Below are 26,180 nucleotides of genomic sequence, written 5' to 3' on the forward strand. Positions count from 1 at the left end.
AGACCCCCGTAGTATGATAGTAAATAATGTAATTCCTATTATGAAAATGACAGGAGACCATCCAGCATTTTGAAGCGTGTTAATACAGACTCTTGATTTCGGTCAGCTCTGGACATTTTCCCATTTATTTTCAACATGATGGATATGTTCTTCTCTTGTAGGTCGTAAATACGATAAAAACGGCGACCTGAAGGACTGGTGGACGGAGGACTCCGCTCAAAGGTTCTTGGAATTGTCAGCGTGCATCGTCGATCAGTATGCCAACTTCTCTTGGGACCTGGCCAACGGACTTCATGTACAGCATCCCATAAGCCTTCCATTCTCCCTTTTACTTCAAGCAGATATTTCATTTCGCATTTCATGTTACTCCGCACTTCTGCAGCTCATCTCCTCACCGCCTCACGACTCTTTTATATTTCTCTGTTGACAGATTGCTCACTCCCCCGCGGCACTGTTTTATTTTCCCCCGGCAATGTTTCTTTTTTAAACCATTCCTTCCATCCCGAAGAGTGAAAGCTGTTTACAGTGTGTGGCGAAATAAGAAACATTCCACTCTTTACACTGTGATTTCTGTTGTCCCTCTTATAGCTAAAAGGTAATAACACCCTCGGGGAGAATATTGCTGACAATGGAGGAATACGGCACGCCTATCAGGTAATGAGCATGAGCAGAAGGAAAACCTTTAGGCACTGGTCGACACATTTAGCATTGTTGTCTTCTGGATATTATCTAATTGGTTTAAGCCTTTTTTCCCCTTGGATGCTCATCCAAAGGCCCCTGAGATTTAGCCACTCGTTGCCCAAACTCAAGCAACCACTCAATCTGTGCATTCATTGAGAGCGTTTTAGCATTTTGACATTTTGGGGGGTATTGTATGGATGCAGATTTGTGTCTTTATCCAGGCATGAAAATCACTCACCTTTCGGCAAAATTCGCCGTTTTGAAGTCAAAAAGGGGTGGCCTACGTGAATTGTGTAGATCCGAGGAGAAAATTTTTAGGGGGGAGGGGGGTCATAAATCCATCTAACTAACGACATGTTTTATTGAAGTTGCTAAGCCTGTCCCGATATGCAATGAATCCACTTATCACAAGGTAAATAAAAATGAGGGCGGTAATTTTCACTGCTGCGTTTTATCACCGCGTGCGTGCATACATTTGTGCGTGCATGTAAATGACGTATGAGACTCCAGTTGTTGTGTCCAGATGTTTATCGGTCAACAACACGCCGTAGAATTACAGTTCACACATACAAAATAAGGAAACAGATCTATATTAAACGCTGTAAACGTTAGCATTGCTACACTGAGACTAATGGGGAAAAAAGACAACTTACGTTAGCCTGCTATTTAACAGTCCTTTCCAAAACGCAAACTTGCGGTTAAAAGGTGACACAGCATTTGCAAAATGGGGGATGGCGTGGCTCAGTGGTAGAGTAGTTGTCCCCCAACCCAGAGATTGTGGGTTTGATTCTCTGCCCTGATGAACTCGCCTAAGTATCCTTGAGCAAGACACTGAACTCCACATTGCTCCTGGTGCTGCGTCACCAGTAAGTAGATGGCGATGTAGTGTAGAGCGCCTTGAAAGGTGGAAATGCGCTATATACAGTGGGGAGAACAAGTCTTTGATACGCTGTCAATGGGTTTTCCCATTGGCAGTGTATCAAATACTTGTTCTCCCTACTGTAAGTATGACACCATTTACCATTTGCAAACGAAAAAATGACCAAAAAAATCTATTAGTGACACCACAAGCAATGACGAAAAGTGCTTTTTGCGGAGTGTAAAGTTGTTAGCGGTTTAGCGAACGTGTTTCCGGTGAACATTTCAAAATAAAGGCACGTCACGTTTGTCATAAATAACGATTTCTGGAGTAAATCCCATCAGAATTAATACTATAATAATATGTAAATACTATAATACTACAGAACAGAATTCAGATTTTACACTAAGAATAACTTTAAAATTACACCCTTTTTAAAACTTATGATTGGCAATTAATATAATTTTTATAATACTATTATATATTGTAGTATACTACAATAATAATGCTAGACATTTTTTTAATAAGAATTGTTTTGAATAATGTTGGAAAGTGAAGTCAGTGTTCTGAATCTATTTACATTCCATTTTTTTGCACTAGTAAATTCTGTCAACTAAGCCTGCACAATATATACTGTACATTTGAACATCGCCATCGCAATGTGCGCATGCGGAATAGTCACATCGCAGGACGTGCAATTTTTTTTCTTTTTTTCAACATTTAAACTTTTGTTTTACTTCATGAACGCAGCAAGTGTACAGATCCTGAATTAAACGGAGTTATAAAAATTAGGGCCGATGGCGCCATTTTTCAGAGCATTGGAATTTAAAAACAACATAGATTCATGTTTTTCTGCTTCATGCTCATACAGCACCACAGTGTCTCACTCTCCCTCCTGCTGGGCAGCGCGACCAAACTGTTTTTCTTAGTCAGCAGTGCAGCTGTCCCAAACGGAGCTATTCAAGTTATTTGGTTAAAATTTTGTCGTTTTAATATCGCAATATGCAATCGCAAACTCCCCAAAAATCGCAATGATAGTTTTTTTCCAATATCGTTCAGGCCCACTATCAGCATTTGACCTCAGTGTTCATGTGTGATTAATTAGTGTCATTTACATGTTTATTTGTTCTTAAAGAATTTGAGTGTTCCAAAATGTTTTGTGAATTAATAAGTGTCAACAAAAATGTCATTGCTAAATTTGTAAAAAAAAAAAAAAAAAAATATATATATATATATATATATATATATATATCGTATATATATATTAGTCGACTTATTGTAACAATAGTCGGCTGACTGATCGGGAGGACATTAGTCGTTTGGGACAGCCCTACTGGAACATATTTCCTCCACACCCTTCTCACCTTTTTAACCCCTGACCCATTTTCATGCCTGTTAATCATTGCATCCCAAAAAAGTTGTTTCAATCAAAAAAAGTCCCGTCAATCAAAAAAAAAAAAAAAAAGAAAGAAAGAAAGAAAAAGTCAAAATTTAATTAAATTCTAACATCATTCCACAAATGTGTAGAATGCACAATGTGTTAGATATCCAACAATGTGTTAGATATAACACCATTACACAAATGTCTAGAATACACAGTATGTTAGATATCAAACAATATCAGACAATGTGTTAGATATCTAACACCATTACACAAATTAGTCAATGTGAATGACGTCAGAAAGCCTCGCGTTTTATCGAAATATCCAACAGAGTAGGCTAATAACATGACAGTGTTAGGAACGGCAAGCCGTTAATGTGGATCCAAAACACAGACCAGGAGATCAGTAGAGTAAATGTTTGTATTTAATAAGTACAACAAAAGGAGCACGCTAACAAACGCGAGTTTAACAAGTACAACAAAGGAAGCACGCTAACAAACGCGAGTTTAACAAGTACAACTAAGAGAGCACGCTAAAATGCATGAATATAACAGAGTACAAGAGTCTAACTACAAAGTCCAAAAGAGCACTAAAGTAAAGCTAACCAAACCAGAATACGACCGTAGAACGTCGGGAAACTCGAAGGATGACGATGAACACACAGGCGGTAAGCAAGGCAAATAGCAAGCAATAGTCCGACACTTGCAGATGGTGACAGGCTTCCTTAAATACTGAGCTTTCCTAATCAAGCACAGGTGTGTCGTGTTACCCCGCCAATCTGGCTCAATCAGGTGCTGCATAAAGAAAAAAGAACTGAGAACACACACAAATATGACAGAACCCCCCCCTCAACGGACGCCCCCTGGCGGACCACCTGGTTTCGTGGGATGAAGGGAGTGGAAATCCCGCAGCAGCGACGGATCGAGGATCCAGGAGCGGGGGACCCATTGGCGTTCCTCTGGGCCATAACCTTCCCAGTCGACCAGGTACTGCACCCCCCTACCCCGCCTCCTAGAATCGAGAATAGAACGCACCGTATACACCGGCCCACCGTCAACCACGCGAGGGGCAGGCGGAGGCACTGGCGGAGGGTTCAGGGGGCAGGTGGAGACCGGCTTGAGCAGAGACACGTGGAAGACCGGGTGGATCTTCATTGAACTGGGAAGCTTGAGCCTGACCGCTACGGGGTTCACCACAGAGTCCACAGCAAAAGGACCCACGAACCTAGGGCCCAACTTCTTGGAAGTCCCAGCAAGGTGCAAATCCCGCGTTGACAACCAGACCATCTGGCCCGGACGATAGACCGGAGCGGGTCTTCTGCGGCGGTCAGCAATCAGGCGGTTGCGGGCCGCAGTGCGGACTAGTGCTGCCCTTGCGTCCCTCCAGACTCTATGGGCCCTCCGCAGGTGCACTTGGACGGACGGTACGACGACGTCGGCTTCTTGAGAAGGGAACAGTGGCGGTTGGAACCCGTATGCAGTCATAAAAGGTGACCTCCCAGTGGCTGAGCAAACGAGGGTATTGTGGGCGTATTCCACCCAAGGCAGGTGTGAAGACCAAGAGGCCGGATGCAGTTGGCAAACGCAACGGAGGGCAGCCTCCAGCTCTTGGTTGACCCGTTCTGTCTGCCCGTTGGACTGTGGGTGGTAGCCAGAAGACATACTTGACGTGGCCCCCAAGGCCTTGCAGAACGCTCTCCAAACACGAGACACAAACTGGGGTCCCCTGTCAGAAACCAGGTCAGACGGAATGCCATGGGGTCGAAAAACGTGCGTTACCAGCAGGTCAGCGGTCTCCAGAGCTGAAGGCAACTTTGGGAGAGCGACGAAGTGCGCCATCTTTGAGAACCGATCAATCACTGTCAAGATGACGGAATATCCCCTTGAGCGTGGAAGGCCAGTGATAAAGTCGAGTGCAACATGGGACCAGGGGCGAGATGGAACAGGCAATGGGCGCAGAAGTCCCGCTGGAGCTTGATGGACTGATTTGCCCCGAGCGCAGATGGAACAAGCTGAAATGTAGTCCATGACGTCCTTTCGCATACCTGGCCACCAAAACCTCTGGGAAATTAGGAAGAACGTGCGGGACACACCCGGATGGCAGGCGAACTTTGAGGTGTGCCCCCACTTCAGCACTCCCGCACGCCGAGCTTCTGGAACAAAAAGTTTGTCAGCAGGGCAGCCTCCGGGCACCCTAACACCTCGTAGAGAGTCTTCCACAAGCCGCTCGACCTCCCATCGTAGTGCGCCGATGATCAGGTTCTCAGGAACAACAGGCTCCTCTGAAGGCCTCTCCTCCACTGGTTCATGAATCCTCGACAAGGCATCCGGTTTCCCGTTGCGTGATCCTGGACGGTAAGTAATCACGTAGTTGAAACGCGTCAGGAACAGCGCCCAACGGGCCTGGCGTGAGTTGAGGCGCTTGGCAGCCCGAAGGTACTCCAAGTTCTTATGGTCGGTGAGTATCTGGAACGGCACCTCCGTCCCCTCCAACCAGTGCCTCCATTCCTGCAAAGCCTGGACTATAGCGAGCAGCTCCCTGTTGCCGACATCATAATTTGCCTCTGCGGGGGTGAGGCGGCGAGAGTAGAAGGCGCAGGGGTGCAATCTCTGGTCGACTGCAGACCTCTAGGATAGGATGGCCCCCACTCCGGAACTCGACGCGTCAACCTCGACCACAAAAGGAAGATCTGAGTCAGCGTGAACAAGGACAGGAGAGCTAGTGAATGCCCTTTTTAGACTTACAAAAGCGGCCTCCGCCACCGAGGACCACACAAATGGGCGTTTATTAGAGGTCAGCCTGGTAAGGGGCTCGGCCCTCATACTATAGTTCCGGATAAAACGCCTGTAAAAATTAGCAAACCCGAGGAATCTTTGTAGCTGCTTACGTGAAGTGGGGGTTGGCCACTCTGCCACTGCCTGAATTTTGGCTGGGTCAGGCCGTAGTTGCCCTTTTTCTACGATAAAACCAAGAAACTGCATTGACCCCCGGTGAAACTCGCACTTCTCGGCCTTGACAAACAACTTATTTTCCAGAAGTCTTTGCAGGACCATGCGGACGTGTTGGCGGTGTTCCTGCAAGCTTCTTGAAAATATTAAAATGTCATCTAAATAAACAAAACAAAAGATATTTAGCATGTCACGAAGCACATCATTTATGAGGCTCTGGAAAACGGCAGGTGCATTAGTCAGACCAAAAGGCATGACCAGGTATTCAAAATGTCCGAGCGGGGTTTTGAAAGCGGTTTTCCACTCATCTCCATCCCGAATCCTAACCAAATGGTAAGCGCTGCGTAAGTCTAATTTAGTATATATGGTGGCTGATTTTAACGGTGCGAAGGCCGAATCTAACAATGGCAGTGGATATTTATTTTTAACAGTAATCTCGTTAAGGCCCTGGTAGTCGACGCACGGCCGAAGACCCCCATCTTTTTTACCAACGAAGAAAAACCCTGCTCCCAATGGTGAAGACGAAGGGCGAATTAGGCCAGTTGCCAAGGAAGAGGTTATATATTCTTTCATAGCCTCCTGCTCAGGTTTAGAGACTTTGTATAATCTCGAGCTAGGCAGAGGGGCATTGGGCTGCAAGTCAATGGCGCAATCGTAAGGACGGTGCGGGGGCAGGGTCTTAGCCTGGTCTATACTAAAAACGTGTTGGAGATCATGGTATTCGGCAGGCACATTTACCAAATTAACAGGCTCGGGAACAGTTTGGGCTTGATCAGGAAGTAGGCACGCCGAGCGTAAACAGTGCGCGTAGCAGAAGGAACTCCAAGTCACTACTTGTGTCTTAGCCCAGTCAATATTAGGGTTATGCACTTTTAGCCAGGAGAGCCCTAGCACAACCAGAGCCGATTTGCATGGCATAATCAAAAAACTACGGACCTCAAAATGATTCCCGGACAACTTGGTTTTAAGCGGGGGCGTTATAAACCTTACGTCCGCCAGGGGTCGCCCATCGAGATCTAAAACCCTTTTGGGAGAAGAGAGTCTTATTAATGGACATTTAAGCGCATCAACAACACTCTGGTCCATGAAACAGTCATCTGCCCCCGAATCTATTAAGGCAGTGAACCTAAAATTAACCCCACCATGCGAAACTTCTCCCGGCAATTGCAGTCTCATTTCACTTAGAGTTTGTTTTAGTTCTTTCAACTCGTTGCGAGGCAAATCATTTGACTGATTGCCATCACGTACGAACCTGGGCCCCCCTCGGGCGAGAGGAACCTCAGGAGCCGAAGATCCAGGACGACGTGAAGGAATCGCGTCACAGGTGGAGATGTGGTGCCCCGGCAAGCCACAGTAAAGACACAAGCCTGCCCTCATCCGTCTCCGCCGCTCCTCCGCAGGAAGACGACCGCCGCCGAGTTGCATTGGCTCCTCCCCCGTCAGGGCCGGACTCCGCGTCGGCGTAGAGGCAGATGGCGATTCGATGAAGCCCTCAGCACGGACCCCAGCTGGGCCGTTCCACGATGACGACGACCCCTGACGTCCCCGCTGCTCCAAGGCTCGTTCCCTCTCACGCTCCTTCAGCCGATTGTCCAATTTTACGGACAAAGAAATCAGGTCCTCCAAGCCCGAAGAATCCTCCCGGGCCGCCAATTCGTCTTTCACCGCAGAAGACAACCCCCGCCGAAAAATTCCACACAGCGCAGCTTCGCCAAAACCGCACTCCACGGCCAAAATGCGAAATTGAATGGAGTAGTCCGCCACGCTAAGATCGCCCTGAAAAAAATCCAGCAGACGGCTGCCTGCCTCCCTGCCCCTAACCGGGTGATCAAAAACCCTCACAAACTCAGTTTTAAAAATCTCGAACGATTGACGGATCGCGGGATTAGCGTTGCTCACCGCCATTGCCCAAGTGGCCGCTTTACCGGCGAGGAGACTCATAGTATACGCTACACGGGACCTGTCACTTGCAAACGTATATGGCTGTTGATCAAATACAAGAGAGCACTGGTGCAAAAATTGTTGGCAAGCGCCAGGTTTTCCCTCATAACGATGGGGGTGTGGCAACACCGGCTCCCGAAAAGAAGCCGGTGGAACAACCGGAGACGGGGTGGAGTGATCGGGCGCCGCGGCAGCGTTACCTACACCACCGGTCCGTGCAGGTGGGGCCATATTTTCTATTCTAGTGGTTAATGCGGTGGTCACGTTCACAAGTTCATTTAATAATTGTTCATGCTTACTGATCGTATGGCCATGACCGGCAAGTGCATGGCGAATACTCTCCGAGTCTGTGGGATCCATGGTCGGACTATTCTGTTAGGAACGGCAAGCCGTTAATGTGGATCCAAAACACAGACCAGGAGATCAGTAGAGTAAATGTTTGTATTTAATAAGTACAACAAAAGGAGCACGCTAACAAACGCGAGTTTAACAAGTACAACAAAGGAAGCACGCTAACAAACGCGAGTTTAACAAGTACAACTAAGAGAGCACGCTAAAATGCATGAATATAACAGAGTACAAGAGTCTAACTACAAAGTCCAAAAGAGCACTAAAGTAAAGCTAACCAAACCAGAATACGACCGTAGAACGTCGGGAAACTCGAAGGATGACGATGAACACACAGGCGGTAAGCAAGGCAAATAGCAAGCAATAGTCCGACACTTGCAGATGGTGACAGGCTTCCTTAAATACTGAGCTTTCCTAATCAAGCACAGGTGTGTCGTGTTACCCCGCCAATCTGGCTCAATCAGGTGCTGCATAAAGAAAAAAGAACTGAGAACACACACAAATATGACAGACAGAATAGTTTCAATACTTTTTAAAATCTACTTGCCAACAACTCCACCACTGCTCGACGGCTTGCTGGGCTGGCAAGTGGCAGCTGACGGCAACCATGATTCTTGCTTCTTCGTGTTTTTCAGAAATACGCCATTAGTGTAGACAGTTTTCACTCAAACATGTCTGACCAATAGCGAAGCGTGACATTTGTGTCAAAATGATTCACTTAAAAAAAGGGATTTCAAAATTTGTTTCACTTTTTCAGACAATATTATTTCAATCAAAAAAGCTTCTTCAATCAAAAAAAAAAAAAAATTAAATTAATGGAAAATACAGTGGTACCTCAACATACGATGGCTTCGGCAAACGATCTTTTCGACATCCGACGTAAAATTTGACTCGCCAATTGTTTCTACATCCGACGACATGCTTGAAATGCGACGATTTATGACAGCGCTGCAGTTTCTCTGTTTCCCTGCAAGACGGAACCACGGCAGATTTTCTTGTGAGAGAAATTAACATCGGTTCCAAGAATGTTAGTGCAGGTGGTGAAAAAAGGAAAAAGGTGACGCTTACCATTGAAATGAAGATGAAAATCGTAGAAAAATATGGTGGTGTGTGTGCACGTCCATGAACTGGCTCGACAATATGGCCGAAGAATGCCAAAGATCTCGACGGTGCTCCTCTGACCTCCATTCGCCAGTCTTTATAAGTTAAGGTGACAATTATTATTGTGGTAACATCGCCAAAAAATCGCCAGCTCTGTCAGGTTAATCATTTATTTCAGAACTTGTACAATACAACATGCCTGCTGTCTGCCGCAGCTGAACAAAGTGAAAGTAACAAGTCCTCCCTCACTCTGTCAAGTCAGCCACGCGGTGCATTTAGGTACACCACGCAAAACACATCCGCCACATTGAAACCCAATTCGTTACATTATTACAGGTATTATTATTACTATTATTATATTATTATTCCGATTTTTATTCATAATGTATTTGTTTTAATCTGTGTAATTGTTATTTACAATAGTACCAGCAGCATTTATTAAGGATTTAGTGTAGGTTTTCAGGCTGTGGAATGAATTAATGAAATTATAATGTATTCTTATGGGAAAATACTGCTCGACATACGACCATTTCGCTTACAAACAAGATCCTGGAATGAATTAACTTCGTATGTACTGTCAAGGTACCAGTGTAGTGTTAAAATGCATTTTTGAGTCTCAAATTTATTTTTGCATTCAAACATTTTATTTTTTTTCTTTGATGGAAAAAAAAAATAGATAAAAATGAGGGTGAGAGTTGAAGTGACCTTTTTTGGATTGAAAACACATATTTTGATTGAGGCAACTTTTTTGGGATTGAATAATGAAAGACAAAAAACCTGCATACTATTGTAGTACTGGAAAAAAAGTTATATTTTTTTGCTGATATTATACTTTAATGGGATTTTTATCTGGCATATTTTTTTTTTACCAGAAGTGGCAAAAATATATTTGGTGAGACTTTTTGATTTTTTGGGGGGCATGAGGTGAGTTTTCATTGTTATAGCATTGTTGAAAAAGTAAATATCTAATGTGGTGTGTGCAGGCCTACAAGAACTATGTAAAGAAACATGGTGAGGAGGCACAGCTGCCAGGACTTGACCTTAACCACGATCAACTTTTCTTTCTCAACTTTGCTCAGGTAACGGACAATGTTTTATTGGTTAGATGGATAATAAACCATAATGTTTAGTAGAAATCCTGAATCCAAAAGCAGATCTCAAATAGATAGTTTCTTGTGCTTTTGTCCGTGTCAGATTTGGTGTGGATCTTATCGATCGGAAGATGCTTTGAGTTCCATCCAGTCGGATCGGCACAGTCCAGGAGAGTTCAGGTACGTTCGAATCTTTCAATCATGCTATTAAACACTAGAGCTACCAAGGGTGGTTGGTGTTGGTTGGTGTTGGTGTTATACTTATATAGCGCTTTTCCACCTTTCAAGGCGCTCATTGATACAAATAACTTTTGTAACCAGAGAAGGATCATCTCACCCTAATTAGCATATCACTGCACAGCACTATGGTCCTCATTAGTCATTCCCATTCACACTCGCAAAACCATAGGGTTGGCTTGCTCCAATTAGCATCTTGAGTGTTTGCAAGGCAGGGCTGCCTTGGCTTTGTTGGACAGTGGACCACTCAGGCAGGCAGTCGGGTGGACAACCTTTTTACATATCCCAAAAGCTACAGTTTGCTTACACTGCTGGCCAAAAGTATTGGCACCTCTGCAATTCTGTCAAATAATGCTCAATTTCTCCCAGAAAATGATTCCAATTACAAATTCTTTGTTTGTAATATCTTCATTTATTTTGTTTGCAAAGAAAAACACAAAAGAGAATGAAAAAAAAAAAAAAATCATTATCATTTTACTCAAAACTCCAAAAATGGGCCGGACAAAAGTATTGGCACCCTCCGCCTTATACTTGTTAGCACAATCTTTAGACAAAATAACTGTGAACAATCGCTTCTGATATTCATCAATGAGTTTCTTACAATGCTCTGCTGGAATTTTAGTCCATTCTCATTTGGCCAATTGCTCCAGGTCTCTGAGATTTGAAGGGTGCCTTCTCCAAACTGCCATTTTCAGATCTCTCCACAGGTGTTCTATGGGATTCCGGTCTGGACTCTCCAGTGCTTTCTCTCAAACTTTTTTCTAGTTTTTTTTAAGTTTGTTTTGGGTCATTGTCCTGCTGGAAGACCCATGACCTCTGAGGGAGACCCAGCTTTCTCACACTGGGCCCTACATTATGCAGCAAAATTTATTGGTAGTCTTCAGACTTCATAATGCCATGCACACGGTCAAGCAGTCCAGTGCCAGAGAACAAAGCAACCCCAAAACATCATGGAACCTCCGCCATGTTTGACTGTGGGGACCATGTTCTTTTCTTTGAAGGCCTCGTTTTTTCCCTATAAACTCTATGTTGATGCCTTTTCCCAAAAAGCTCTACTTTTGTCTCATCTGACCAGAGAACATTCTTCCAAAACGTTTTTGTCTTTCTCAGGTTGAGGCCTTAGTTGAGGTTCTTTATCCACCATCCGCACAATGTTTCGTTGAAATCTCTCATCAATTTTTCTTTTCTGTCCACATCTAGGGAGGTTAGCCACAGTGCCATGGGCTTTAAACTTGTTGATGATACTGCGCACGGTAGACACAGGGACATTCAGGTCTTTGGAGATGGACTTGTAGCCTTGAGATTGCCCATGATTCCTCACAATTTTGTGAAAGTCCTCAGACAGCTCTTTGGTCTTATTTTCTTTTCTCCATGCTCAATGCGGCATACACAAGGACACAGGACAGAGGTTAAGTATACTTTAATCCATTTTAACTGGCTGCAAGTAGATTTAGCTATTCCCACCACCTATTATGTGCCACAGGTAAGTAACATACTGTATTCTGTTAATTACACAAATTAGAGAAGCATCGCATGATTTTTCAAAGGATGGCAATACTTTTGTCCCGCCCATTTTTTGTTTTTTTGTGTAAAATGATAAGAGAATGGGGGGTAAATATTAAATCATTTTGTGTTTTTTTTTTCATTGCAAGCAAATTAAATGAAGATATTACTACCAAAGCATTTGTAATTGCAATCATTTTCTACGAGAAATTGGGCATTATCTGACAGAATTCCAGGGGTGCCAATATTTTTGGCTAGCACTGTATGCATTGTATACTGAAGCTTGTGTTTGCTGTGACTAAACAGCTGTTTGAGCTGCTGTGGAAAGTCCTTTGGTCATTGTGTGCTTCAACATATTAAACTGTGAACCTTGACAAATGAATGTTGGACAAAGTAAAGGTGCTTGATGGGATTTGGCCCAGATGTTTTAACACTCATTTTTTTCTACAGTTCTGGATGCTAGTCGTAGTTTCATGCCACATGGCCCTCTCATCATTTTTACACTAACCCAGGAGTTAACAAGTCTGGATTTGCAAATATTCAAGATGCTAATTGCAGCTATCCAGAGTGAAACCCGCACCTTCACACCTAGGGTGCTTGATTGCTTGTTTGAGTGGTCTATTGTTTGACAAAGCCAAGTAGTCAGTTTGGTATCGGGGTCATTTGACGCTTTACTGTTATTTCTTTATAGCCACAAAAAAACCCTGGTAGTTCTAGTGTTAAACAGACAAGGAGGGCAAATGAATCAAATACAGCCACGCACACTCACTTTGTGTTTGTGTAAAACAGGGTGCTGGGCTCCCTGCAGAACTTTCCCGAGTTTGCCAAAGTCTACAGCTGCAACAGCAGCAGCTACATGGTCTCAGATAAGGTGTGCCGCATATGGTGATACGCAAAGCTCTCCGGGCTTATGTGGACTGCCTCATCGGCCCTATGGCCTCATACAGGAAGTGAAAGCTCCCAACGTAAATGGAGCTGTGCTGCAGTGTGTGCACTTCCTCAGAGAATAACAGCGCTGACTCTTAATATTCGGAACATCGTCACCTGTCCATTTCATCAAGTGAACATCACTGACATTTTTGAAGACAGCCAGAAATCTATCTTTGCCTTCTTGTTTTTTTGTTTTATACTTTTGTTCTGTGCGGCACAGGGGGTTAATGTACTCCAACCCACTGGCCTAAAAATACACCAAATGCCCACTCACACTCATAGAAGAGGGCTAAACCACTGAGCTATTATGTAGGGCCATATTCAGCCTTCATCTCATGTACTCCCAGTGTTACTTTCAAACTTCGTTTTGATCAATTATTACAGAAAATATTTAGAAAATATTTTTGGCCAATTAGCGCAGCGAATACGTAACCTGTGTTTTACAGTAAGCACAATGCTATTGTACTGAATTGTTTAATGTGTGTGAGCAGTGTGTAGGTGTCAGATGTTTAATACCAGTACAGTACTGTACAAATCTATCCGTCGACAGACACTCCTGGCTTTTAAAATCCTCTCACAAATCCCTGAGATACCAATTGACACTTTTGTTCAAAAGCTCAGACAGACTCATTTGACGCACATCTCAATGCCTTACATGACCAGTGGCACTGCTGTTCGAAGGAGATTTAGGGTTAAAGTAGGTTCTGTGGATTAGTGTTTAAGGTCTGGTCTGAGTCAAAAGTCAACAGGCTTTATTGTCGATTACAAAATTGTGCACCAAATATAGAAAAAAATGCATTTTCATAGTTTAGCGGGTCAGGCTTATACTTTATATTTTAAGCTTGAGTCTTTTAATCAATAGAAACTCTGGTTGTTTTTCTTTTCTTGAAGCAGGTGACATGAGTTCTTCAGTGTGAAATGACCTGAAAGTTTGCAGAACAGTCCAGTTGGGATCATGCCCTGAGAATGCAATGACATGGGTAAGTGAGAATAGTTTTGAGGTCAGGTTAAATAAGTAGTGGTTTGGATTTAGAGGTTACAATTGCAATTTGATTAGAACATATTTTGGTATTGTGGCCAGCACATGTCAGGCAATTTGCATATTCCAAACACTTAAACACTTGCAAAAAAAAAAGCACAAAAAAAAAACACACTAACGCTAAGAGGCGCAACACAAAAACACCATAACATGAACGCAAAAGGATGACAATAAAGAAGTAGACTTAGCTTTTCAGAAGTATTTATTCGGTAGAAATCATTCTATGGTGTTAGCCGCTAAGTCAGAAGTAAATGTATGTGGGTCTGAATTTTGGCTTATAATGGGAGTGCTTCTAGACACGTTGAACTGGCTTAACGTTAGTCTTACAACAATATACTGGCTAAGTAGTTCTGAAAAGCCGAAGACAGATGATCACAAAGTGATACTGACCAAAGTTTAATTTCAGTTGCAAGTGGGAAACTCATGTCGTCATTTGGCATTTTAGTGTTGATGTTGCGGCTATTAGCACTATTGTTTTTTTTCCTTTTGAAAAGTGTTTACAAGATGCAAATTGCCTGATACTTCACTCTGTCAGTCTATAGTTTGGGGTTTCCTAGTTTGGTTTATTGGCTGAAAATAATTGCTTGATTTGTTATATATAGTAAGTGAATTAGGGATAGGGTTAGTCAATTAGGGAAAGGGTTAGTGGTTTGGTTTATTAAGATTTTTCATTTAACAGTTTTGTTTTTGATATTAAATCCAACCAAGAGAGTGGATTTGTGTGTCCAGAACCAAGCCCAGAAGCTAGCTACGATGATATCTCACATTTCAAAGGGTTCCTACCTTTTTCCTCTTAAGGGCATGGTACATAATTGGAAACTACAGGCAAAGAGGTAGACTTAAATGACATTGCAGCACACAACCTTTTTTTTCAAGTTAAAAAGAAACTAATAACGTGAATGATCTTTCATGATCTTTTGGGGGGTGTTGCCATGGGAGTCGCTTTTTCTAAAAGAGATATTTTTCTTTCACTTTCCACAACGTTTAGGTATACCCGCAGAATGTAAATGGATTTAATACAAGCGACAGTCAAAACAGAGCATTATAGTCTTTCTAAAGGTAAACTATTTGGTATAGCTCATGTATAGTGTCATGGAAATTACATTACAAAGACACTATAGTTTAGGTTAAAGGCTAGGACACAAGAGTAAAATATTATTTTCTACATTTATACATAGGAAGGGAGGCGGGATCTTATTCTCAAATCCAAGAGATTTACTATTTGAATCTGTATGTTTCTTTTGGTGTCTAAAAAGTCAGCTAAGGTTCATGTAATTATATGTTGAAGGTCTTTAAGGACTTTTTCTATATACATGTAACGGCAGGCTGCACTCAGAATCCGTTTGCCTTTTGTGAAGAAATCTTTTGCGACATTTCAATGTTTTTCAATTATCCATTCACGCCAATCATTCACTCAGGCTTTCTTTTTCGCAGCCTCCTCTCACCTGTAGAAACACTGATATACCTCAGTTGCCTGTACTTCGGTATTTTATAGTATTATAATTATAATAATCATCTTGAAAAAGTGTTTTATTCCCCTTTCAAAATAAAATATTTCAATGACTGTGGGCAAGTGCAGTTACTACTGTGTACGTAGTATGTGTGGGTGTGTGGACATCTTAACTTAGCCTTGTTTCACAGGAAAAGCATTCTGAAGGCATGAAAATGATGAATATTATTCTACTCTTGAGTTCATCCAACAGGTGTTTTCATTTTGCCAATGAAAATCCTAAAACCCATCCATCCATCAATGTGGAATGTAGTTGACTCGTAACTTGTACTTCTTGCTTCCCCTAAGCCTCCAAATGACTATCATTAGTCAACAATGAGGATGTTTGCTCCACGCTGTATTTTGGAAAGCATGACGTGTAGACGGAACTGTACACATGTAGTTTAAATGTACATAGAGTACTCAACAAAGTCAAAACCAAATTGATCTGTTGCAATTACTAATAATGACCTTTTTTCATGTGTGTGTGTCAAGACACTGACACTAATGTGAGATTCATAATACCCACACAATCCTGATGTAATTGCACATGGGCATACAGGAGCTATACCATTACCGCACCTCAGCATATCCCTGTAAAACAACTCACTCGTGTATGTGACCCCAGCTGTGTGTGTGTGCATGAGTGTAAGTTCATGTGTGGGGTACTAAGTGGTCTAATGTGCAAACGGCACTCAATTCTATGCATTTATCATGCACACACAAAATGATGCTATTAATACACACGAGAGCCAATTCTTCTGCGTGCTTGATGTGTGATGAAACCGCACTGATGCGCACTTTATCCAACAGTGGAGAGCTCTCATTGTCAAAGAGTCCTGACAACCACCAAATGTGTGTGTGGGTTGTTTTTTTTTTTTTTTTAACAATAAAAAAAAAAAAAAAAAAAAAAAAACTTGGCCATGATGGAAACAATTGTATAATTGTGTACATTAAATACAGAGGTGGGATGTAAAGCATTACATGTACTCCGTTACATTTACTTGAGTAACTTTTTGAGAAAAATGTACTTCTACGAGTAGTTTTAATAAGCCATACTGTTTACTTGAGTAGATTTGTGATAAAAAAAAAAAAAGAAAAAAAGAAAGGAAAAAAAAACGCTACTCTTACTCCGCTACTTTGGGCTACACAAGAGTTGTTACATTTTTCTTCTTTATTCTAATATACATATCAGATTTTTTTTTTTTTACTAGCGATGCAAGCGCAGCTCTACCAATTTCACCAATGAGACGTCTCGACAATAATCACATGACTCCATTATACCAATCAGAGGCAAGCTTGCCGTTGTATGCTCACGTCAGCCTGTTCAAGTCACCCATCCATCAGCGCTGCCCTCAACATGAGTCAAAAGCGTTTTTTTTTAACCTCGGAAGACCGGGGATATAATTCTTTTAACTTCATAATAGTAATTATGAAGTACGTATTTATTTTTCAAACAAGGAACTATTTTCTCCACTAGAGGGCACTCATGCTCTTTGGACAAATAATGCTTCACGCAAATTTGTAAGCAGTTACAGTTCTACTCATTGCTTGAGTATTCTCTTCACCGAGTACTTTTTTACTTGTACTTAAGTACTTTTTTTTTGGATGACTACTTTTACTTTTATTTGTAATATTATTTTGAAGTAACGCTACTCTTACTTGAGTACAATTTTTGGCTACTCTACCCACCTCTGATTAAATATAAATATTATATATATATATCCTTTACCCATCGCGCAATTATTGACCAATTATAAACGACCCTTTCACTCTGATGGGGTGGTACCTGTGTCATCCTCAAGCTCGGGTCCTCTACCATCGGCCTGGAAGTTTAACTATCCCTAGAACTGCTCTGTTCTGGATTTAGGCTTCAGATTTTGTTCCTGGGACACTTTTGGGGGTTAGTTCCCAAGTGCTCCCAGTACCTCAGGAACAACGGAAGCCTTCAGATTCCACATCTGTTTGACAAGCTCTTTCAGTCGTTGGTACTTCACCTTCTCATGTTCCTTGTTCCTAATCATGGCATCCCCTGGCATTGTTACATCTATCACCATCACTCTCTTCTGCTCTTTGTCCACCACCACCATGTCCGGTGTTCTGCCAAAATGTTCTACATCGGCGAAACGCCCTACATGAGGCGAATTTGACACCCAAAGTACTACCGTGCTCTCTCAACTTGTTTTGTTTGGATGCGTACGGGCAGAACGTACTAAAAAATGCCTTAAGAAAATACTTAAATTTAGTTATATCAAATAAGGACGGTTTAAATATGCTACGTGACTAATGTGGTCAACTGCTTTAAAGCTACCTCAAAAAAACACAATGGTTAAATGTATGAGAGGGAAATACATGCAATAATTATTTTTAATGCAATTTAAAGGTCATAAAAAAACGAAATAAAAACAAAAATACTGAGCACTTGCCGCTTTTAACCGATGTGCGCATGCGTGCAGATGCTTGCGAAAGCGCGCTGAGCATTGTAGAATAGAATAGAATAGAATAGAATAGAATAGAGTAGAATAGAATAGCCCTTTATTGTCATTATACAGTTGTACAATGAAATTGTGGAGGTTCTCCCATTACAGTGCAGAATAAGTTAAATTCTCAAAGTGACTTGCAAGTATAAAAGTATAAAATCTAAAAAAATATATATAATAATAATAATAATATAAAATGTGTATGGGATAGTCCTATGTTCAGGCAGTGCAAATAATTGAGTAAAGTAGCAGTAGTTTGACAGTGAAGACATTGAATACTGCACGTTATTATATTGCACGTAAGTAAGTATTACACATCAAATATGTGTGAATAGAAGTGAAGTAGCAGCAGGTGACAGTGAAGGCATTAAATATTGCACGTAAGAAAGTATTGCACATAGCATATTGTAGCAAGTTTCCCGGCGTAGAAGGAATTGTCGAACACCGGTTAGTTAGACAGCAACTATTTTTCAGTCTGGAAGCTCTAGTCTCACAGGACCTTAACCTTGTTGTTCTCAGCCGCCTTCTGTGGTGTGGCCCACTGTAATCTGCAACCAAGGCACTTGTATTCCTTACTGTTTACAGTTGTCTCAGCAATTTACATGTGCTTCTCCATGTACGTTGATCCAGCTAACATCTTATTCCCTGCTACAATCTGCTGGACTGTCTCTGTAACACGCATTCCCTCAACAAGCATTGATATAAAATAATGCCACCTTGTGGAAAACGGCAGTATTTACTGTATTTAAGCCAATTATACAGTATAACAAATATGATCTGCATTGTTCAGTATATGTCATATTTTATTTATTAACTGGCACTCAAGTGATTTCCAGAAAGTTACGGCAGCGGTATTACTGAAAATCCAATTTCCTGTTCTGATCCAGTCATACATGTGCGTCATATTTGAGAATATTAGTGGACTTGCTCACTAGCAAACATCTGCCATTAATCTACATGTTAGTGACGCTCCAAACCCTTAATTATCTACTTAAACTGAATAACTGACTAAGTATGCAAAATTCTGCCTTGTCCGTATTATCATGATGTTTATGTGTGAAGGTGCTCTAGTGTTTTGCACAGGTTCAAATGTGCTCTGTAGGTTGGTCAGCACAAACAAAATCCTAAAAAACTAAATCCCTTCTCACAAAAAAATCTTTTCAGAAAAATTAAGTACTCAGTATTAAGTTTGATGCCTTCTTAAAGTTATCGCCGAAGTCTTTTTTTTTTTTTTTTACCTAGAGGTTTTAGGGAACACAAATGCTGAACTGTTCGGTGAATTTTTATATATTTATGAAAATTCTAAAGCAGATTTATTGGGGAGAAAAATGACTTAGGCAATCATTTTAAAGGGATCCACGGATAGAACGGCTTGTAGTTCTTAAAAGATAAACGTTACTATGAGTTAAAATAATTTGATATTAGATTTGTGTCTTTATTATTCAATCAAAAGAAAAAAGTTTCTTCAATGAAAAAAAAAAGTGTTTGAATGCAGAAATTAATTTGAAACTAAAACAAATGCATTTGAAAACTATTTTTCTTTGATTTTTTTTTTTTTTTTTTTTTTTTTTTTTTTTTGATTGAAGTAAAAAAAAAATTTTAATTGAAACAACTTTTTTGATTGAAGTAATGTAGTTTTGCATTTGGGCCACAGTTTGGCTGGGACATTTGTGTCTTTATTATTTAATCAAAAAATAAATTGCTTCAAACAAACAAACAAAAAATTCAAAAGACAAATCACTTCAATCAAAAGTAAAAAAAAAAAATGTCAATCATAGAAAAAAAAAGTTTTTGAATGCGAAAAAAATATTTTAGACTCAGAACTTTGCATTTGAACACTTAATTTTTCATTGAAACTGTTTTCTTTGATTGAAGTAATCCTTTTTGTATTTGGCCCATATTTTGGGAAGGACATTTGTGTCTAAATCATTCAATCCCAGAAAAAGTTGCTTCAATCAAAAAAACTATTTTCAATAACAGAAAAAAATCATTTGCAAAAATAAAATTGCCCTTCCCTTATGTTTTTGAAAATATATATTTTTATTTGAAATATATATTTTTTGATTGTAGTGTCACTTTGTTTTGAAGGCACTTTCTTTTGATTGAATCATTTTGACGTAAAGTTTGAACTTCGCCGCTACTTCCGACATGTTTGAGTGACAAGTGACTCCGCCAATGGCGTAAACCATAAAAGCGTGATGAAGCAAGATGATGGCCACCAGTCGTCGGGCCCCAGCCTGAAATAGCGCACCTCAGGCGGATGACTTTGATGCGAGGAAGTGCTTCTATTCTATTCTATTCTATTCTATTCTATTCTATTCTATCTTTGTGTCAAAATGATTCAATCAAAAGAAAGTGCCTTCAAAACTTTTTCCACTTAAAAAGTGCGTTCAAAACTTTTTGAACTTCAATTTTTTGAACTTTTTTAAATTTTTGAATGAAGTGATTTTTCTTTAAAATTTTTGTTTGTTTGAAGCAAGTTATTTTTGATTGAATAATAAAGACACAAATGTCCTAGCCAAAATGTGGCCCAAAAGTAAAACTAAATTACTTCAATAAAAAAATGTTTTAATCAAAAAAACTTCAGTCAAAAAAAAAAAAAAAAATCAATAAAAATTGTTTTCAAATGCATTTTTTGAGTTTCAAATTTATTTTTGCATTTAAACACTTTTTTTTTTTTTGCAGTGACTTTTTTTGATTGAAAATATTTATTTTGATTGAAGCAACTTTTTTTATTGAAGCAATTATTTTTTTTTGATTGAATAATAAAGACACAAATCTACCTCCATACTCTTGTTTTCGTTTTTATACAATTTGTAATATTAGTATAACGAGTAGGTCACCATTGTTTTTCATCATATGGTTATGCTGCCAGGATTCCAGAGTATGACTCTAGCAACATAAACATCTCATCTGTTCAACCCTTTCAGTTTAAACCCGAGAGGAACATTAATGAGCATGACAGCACTGTCGATATTTCACAAAATGAGCAGCAAAAGAAAAATGAACAGGAAAGACGGGATGAGACGAGATGAGAGTAGCAAAAAAAAAAAGTGTTCTGCAAAAATGTGCTACACCGGCAAAATGTCCTACAAGAGACGAATTTGACACCAAAAGTACAGCTGTGCACTTTCAGCTTGTTTTGTTTAGATGCATACAGACAGAACATACTAAAGATGCCTTAAGAAAATACATTGAATTTGATATTACTACGTTTAAGTATTACAAAAGTGAGTACACTTTGAGTGCTCAGACCATACGCCGGACTCTACATCAAATTGGTGTGCATGGCTGTCACCCCAGGAGGAAGCCTCTTCGGAAGACGGTACACAAGAAAGCCCGCAAACAGTTTGCTGAAGACATGTCAACGAAGCACATGGATTACTAGAACCATGTACTATGGTCTGATGAGACAGGCGGGCTTTCTTGTGTACTGTACCTCCTGGGGTGACAGCAATGCACACTAATTTGATGTAGAGTGCGGCGTATGGTCCGAGCACTAACAGGCTGACCCCCCACCTCTTCAAACTCTGCAGCAATGCTGACAGCACTCCTGTAACGAGTCACATGACCTTTTGGAGGGAAAATGATATGCAGTACTCAATTTAGAAATTTAGGGATGTACGTGTTTTCAAAGGGGTGTACTCACTTTTATTATTGGCAATTAATGGCTATAAGGCTATTATGGCTATTATTGACTATTAATGGCTATATTTTGAGTTATTTTGAGGGGAAAATAAATTAACTATTTTATAAGCTGCACACAGACTACTTTTCATTGTGTCAAAGTGTCATTTTGTCAGTGTTGTCCTATGAAAAGATATACTTAAATATCTGCAGAAATGTGAGGGGTGTACTCACTTTTGTGATACACTGTAAGGGTGGTTTGCATATGCTACCTGACTAATGTGGTCAACAGATGAACAATCTGCTTTAAAGCTACCACAAGAAAACACAATGCTTAAAAGTATGAGAGGAAAAACATGCAAAAATTATTTTGAGGCAATGAAAAGGTACTAAAAGACTCAATAAAAATACATGTAAAGACTCGCCACTTTTAACCAATGTGCCCATGTGTTGGATGTCTCGCCACGTAGAAGAAATTGGAGTAACCCGGTAGAGTTTGTCTAGGGAGTGACTATTTACGTTGCACGCATAAAACATGGCGCCCTCCGTAGGTCAAAACATGGACTAAATATCATAGATTTTTAAATCAATAACAATATTTTATGTGTTTCTAATAACATATTTTAGTTAAAGAGTGTGGCTTATTAGAGCCTATAAGTCCGGGGGTTCCCATTAAGAGGATGACAACATACTGTAAAATACTATTACTATACTAGTACTATTTTTACTAATATCCTTTTTGAAGTGCATTTTGTCTATTTTTCCAAAAGTGTTTAATTTATTTAAAAACAAATTGGCACCTGACAAACATACATTGATAATTTTATTTATTTATTTAAATGAAAAAGGCCCCTGCCAATGCAGAAATTGATGGCGATAGATGTCAGATTCATTTGAACTGGAGGGGCTTACAGAGAATGATAACTTCCAATTTAAAGAATATAATGTACCAATTTTTCTAACTATCCAACAAGACATACATACATTAACTACATCTTTCTTGGCTCATGCAAAAATGAAGACAAAATAAAGGACAGCCGTGCAGCCGATGACCCATCCGACAATCAGCAGCACCGGAAAGAGTTTGTTTGATGAGGCCGCCGGGGTCCTGGCTGGAGATGAAAACACACAGAACAAAGTGACGGTGCATGTGAAATAAAAAATATATATGTTGATAGATTGTGCCAGGTATTTACTGCTTTCTTACCTTTCCTGACATCACTCTCAGCTATCCAAGTGCAGTGTTGCGAAGTCTTGACATTGGCATCATGCATAACTGCACCTTATTCAAAATGCTCCACTTGGAATTCAACACACTTTTCTTCAGCCTTCAGTCACGTACTGTGGCTTTCACAGAAATGGAAATTCCGCATGGCGTACACCTAATATTTTCTCATTGGATGCAATTCTCAGTGGATTTGGTCTCAGCTGTGCTCGGACCGCTCTGATTTTTTTCCCAGGAGGGTTTTCCCCAGCTGGGGACTCAACACTGTTGACCATCTTTCCTGACTGAAATGCCAATAATCCATTCCAGCCCGCCTGAAAAACCCAGCAGGAATTTTTGTAAAGAGTTTTCATTTGTACATTATGATTACCTGGAAAAAAATATATAATATTTATTATTTCTGTAGAAACTGTGTAAATTGTGTTGGGATGCATTGCTCTGCGGGTCGATTATTGTTGATATTGGGGCATTTACTGGTTACTTCCATAGGCGGAGTTTGACTTCTGGGGCAGGGGGGGCACAACATGTTGATGACCCCGAAACGCAGTGTCAGAAATCAAATTAATTTTTCAAGAATATTTATAATAATAAGATGACAATGAGCGTTTTTTGTTTCCTATCATTCATGAGGGGAATTCTAAATCAGGCTGCTTAGGCAATACTTTTTGCCAATATCGTTATCCATTGAATAAAGTACGCCCGACGGTGTCGTGCCAATGTAGTTACCCCAGTCAAAAATTGTATCCCCTGGGTGGAGCAATATTTAGAGGTAGATTTGTGTCTTTATTATTCAATCAAAAAAAAAAAAAAGCTGCTTCAATCAAAATATATATTTTCAACCAAAAAAAAGTAGCTTCAACAAAAAAATTAATGCGTTCGAATGCAAAAATAAATTAGAAACCAAAACAAAATGCATGTGAAAGCTATTTTTCTTTGATTTTTTTTTCTTATTTTGATTGAAGTCCTTTTTTTTTTTTATTATTATTATCATTAAAGCAACTTTTTTGATTGATTTAATGTCGATTTGCATTTGGGCCACATTTTGGCTTGGACATTTTTGTCTTTATTATTCAATCAAAAAATAAGTTGCTTCCAAAAAATATATATTTTCAAAAAGAAAAATCACTTCAATAAAAAAAAAAAAATTTCAATCATGGAAAAAGTTTTTGAATGCGAAAAAATATTTGAGATTGAAAAACTTGCATTTGAACACTTAATTTTTCATTGAAAAAGTTTTCTTTGATTGAAGCAATCCTTTTCGTAGTTGGGCCATATTATGAGTAGGACATTTGTGTCTAAATCGTTTAATCCCTCAAAAAAGTTGCTTCAATCAAAAAAAAAAAAAAAAAAAAAAAAAACAATTATTCAAAGAAAAAAAATCATTTGCAAAAATATTTTCTTTTTTGAATTTTTTTTTTGACCGTCTAAGTTGCTAGTCACATGATCTGTTTGAAAAATAATTTTAACCCATTATTATAAAAATATATTTTTTTGTCCATTTTTGTTGCAGTTTTATTGCTTTACAACTTTTATATATATAGGAAAGACAATTACATGCAATGACACCTTTTTGCCAACAGGGGGGCCTGCCCCCCCCCTTAAAATCCGCTTATGGTTACTTCCTGTTGATTTGGTTTCACTTCCTGTTAAAGTTGGGCATTTACAGTTCACTTCATGTTGAATAAAAATGTGACTCCAGTTGACTGTATAAAGGGCCATGCAGACATGCAATTACTAATCTACAGGAATATTGGCCATTTTGGGCATGTGATAAAGAATACATGGTTATGTTTTGTTAAATGGTCTGTCTACAGAAGCACCTGTAGTTTTCAGATATACGTTGCTAAAGGACCCCGTCTTATAGAAACTGTTCCTTAGCCTATCTATAGCACTCTTTGTTTTATCTTTAGTTTGACAGTAAAATCGTAAAGCTGCTTTCATTTGGCATAAATTGACATTTTCAAGCCGTAACGGTTTTACGCCACTTTTTTCTCACTCTGCCATGACCAGCAAACAGCAAACGTCCGTCTGTCTCATTTTCCATTTAAGTGGTGTGTGATTGATCACTTTCACAGCAACAAACATACAGTTCAAGGGCATCTCGGACAACAGTGTTACTGCATTGTAAAAAAAAATTGAATTCTTTTAATAGCTTTAAAAGTAAGGATGAGAGGGGTTTAGCAGTTGCGGATTCTAGGCCTCTGACTGACTGAATTGGCTTTCAATTACAGTACATAAACTAGAGGGTTCAGGAGAACATAAATTACCTCACAACAAATTAGAGTAATATTTCTCCGTTTACTACCTTTGGCATCCCTTCATATTTTTGGTGATTTAGCAGCCATTTAATTTTGTACCTATATACAAAATTGTATATATATATATATGTATGTATATATATTTATATATATTAGGGCTGTCAAACGATTACAATTTTTAATCGAGTTAATTACAGCTTAAAAATTAATTAATCGTAATTAATCGCAATTAATCGCAATTCAAACCATCTATAAAATATGCCATATTTTTCTGTAAATTATATATATATTCTGTAAAATAAATTGTTGGAATGGAAAGATAAGACACAAGATGGATATATACATTCAACATACGGTACATAAGGACTGTAGTGGGCATTTCACTCTACTGTCATTTAAATCTGTCTATGCTGTCCTCACTCCGAAGCGTCTACTTTTTCCAAAGCTAGACAGCTAGTGAACGACGCCTTAATAATTAGACTTCTTCCTTTTTCATCTGATTTATTAATAAAATGGCCTTTAACCATTGTCCTCTTTAGACCGTCGTAAAACTACAAAAAAAAAAGAACACAAGCATTGCATTAGCAACAACGTTAGCTTAGCACGCTATACAGGTTCACTAAACATAAACAAAAAGCGTCTCATACAAAAAATATAACATTTTGCTTTCTAACATAATATGTACATTCTTTACAACAACCATACTTATGGACAAATCTTGTCCAAGGATCATATAAGCACAACATTATCAGCCCGAGACGTTGTGCAGTCATATTGAACTGGACTGAAAACAATAAACCATGTCGCAGAGTGACCACAAGAGTTTGCTGTTGGACAGCACAAAAAGCCTTGCTGTAAAACTTACCAAAAGGCAGAATACTTTCTGAGCGGGACATGTGCGTTAATTGCGTCAAATATTTTAACGTGATTAATTAAAAAAAATTAATTACCGCGCGTTAACGCGATAATTTTGACAGCCCTAATATATATATATATATATATATATATATATATATATATATATATATATATATATATATC

General features: G+C 39.6%; 1 protein-coding gene across 1 annotated transcript in view; it reads left to right on the forward strand.

Annotated features, from left to right (window-relative positions):
* The window catches only part of LOC130917376 (neprilysin-like), an 89,290-nt gene extending 72,997 nt beyond the window's left edge, over window positions 1-16,293 (forward strand). Inside the window, exons 19-23 of the mRNA XM_057838709.1 lie at window positions 162-295; window positions 589-654; window positions 10,244-10,339; window positions 10,455-10,531; window positions 12,881-16,293. Coding sequence (XP_057694692.1) covers window positions 162-295; window positions 589-654; window positions 10,244-10,339; window positions 10,455-10,531; window positions 12,881-12,980 — 473 coding nt within the window. The 3' untranslated portion in view covers window positions 12,981-16,293. The remainder of the gene's footprint in view (window positions 1-161; window positions 296-588; window positions 655-10,243; window positions 10,340-10,454; window positions 10,532-12,880) is intronic.
* Window positions 16,294-26,180: the final 9,887 nt, after the last annotated feature.

Source organism: Corythoichthys intestinalis, chromosome 6, assembly GCF_030265065.1.
Source record: "Corythoichthys intestinalis isolate RoL2023-P3 chromosome 6, ASM3026506v1, whole genome shotgun sequence".
Classification (NCBI taxonomy): domain Eukaryota; kingdom Metazoa; phylum Chordata; class Actinopteri; order Syngnathiformes; family Syngnathidae; genus Corythoichthys; species Corythoichthys intestinalis.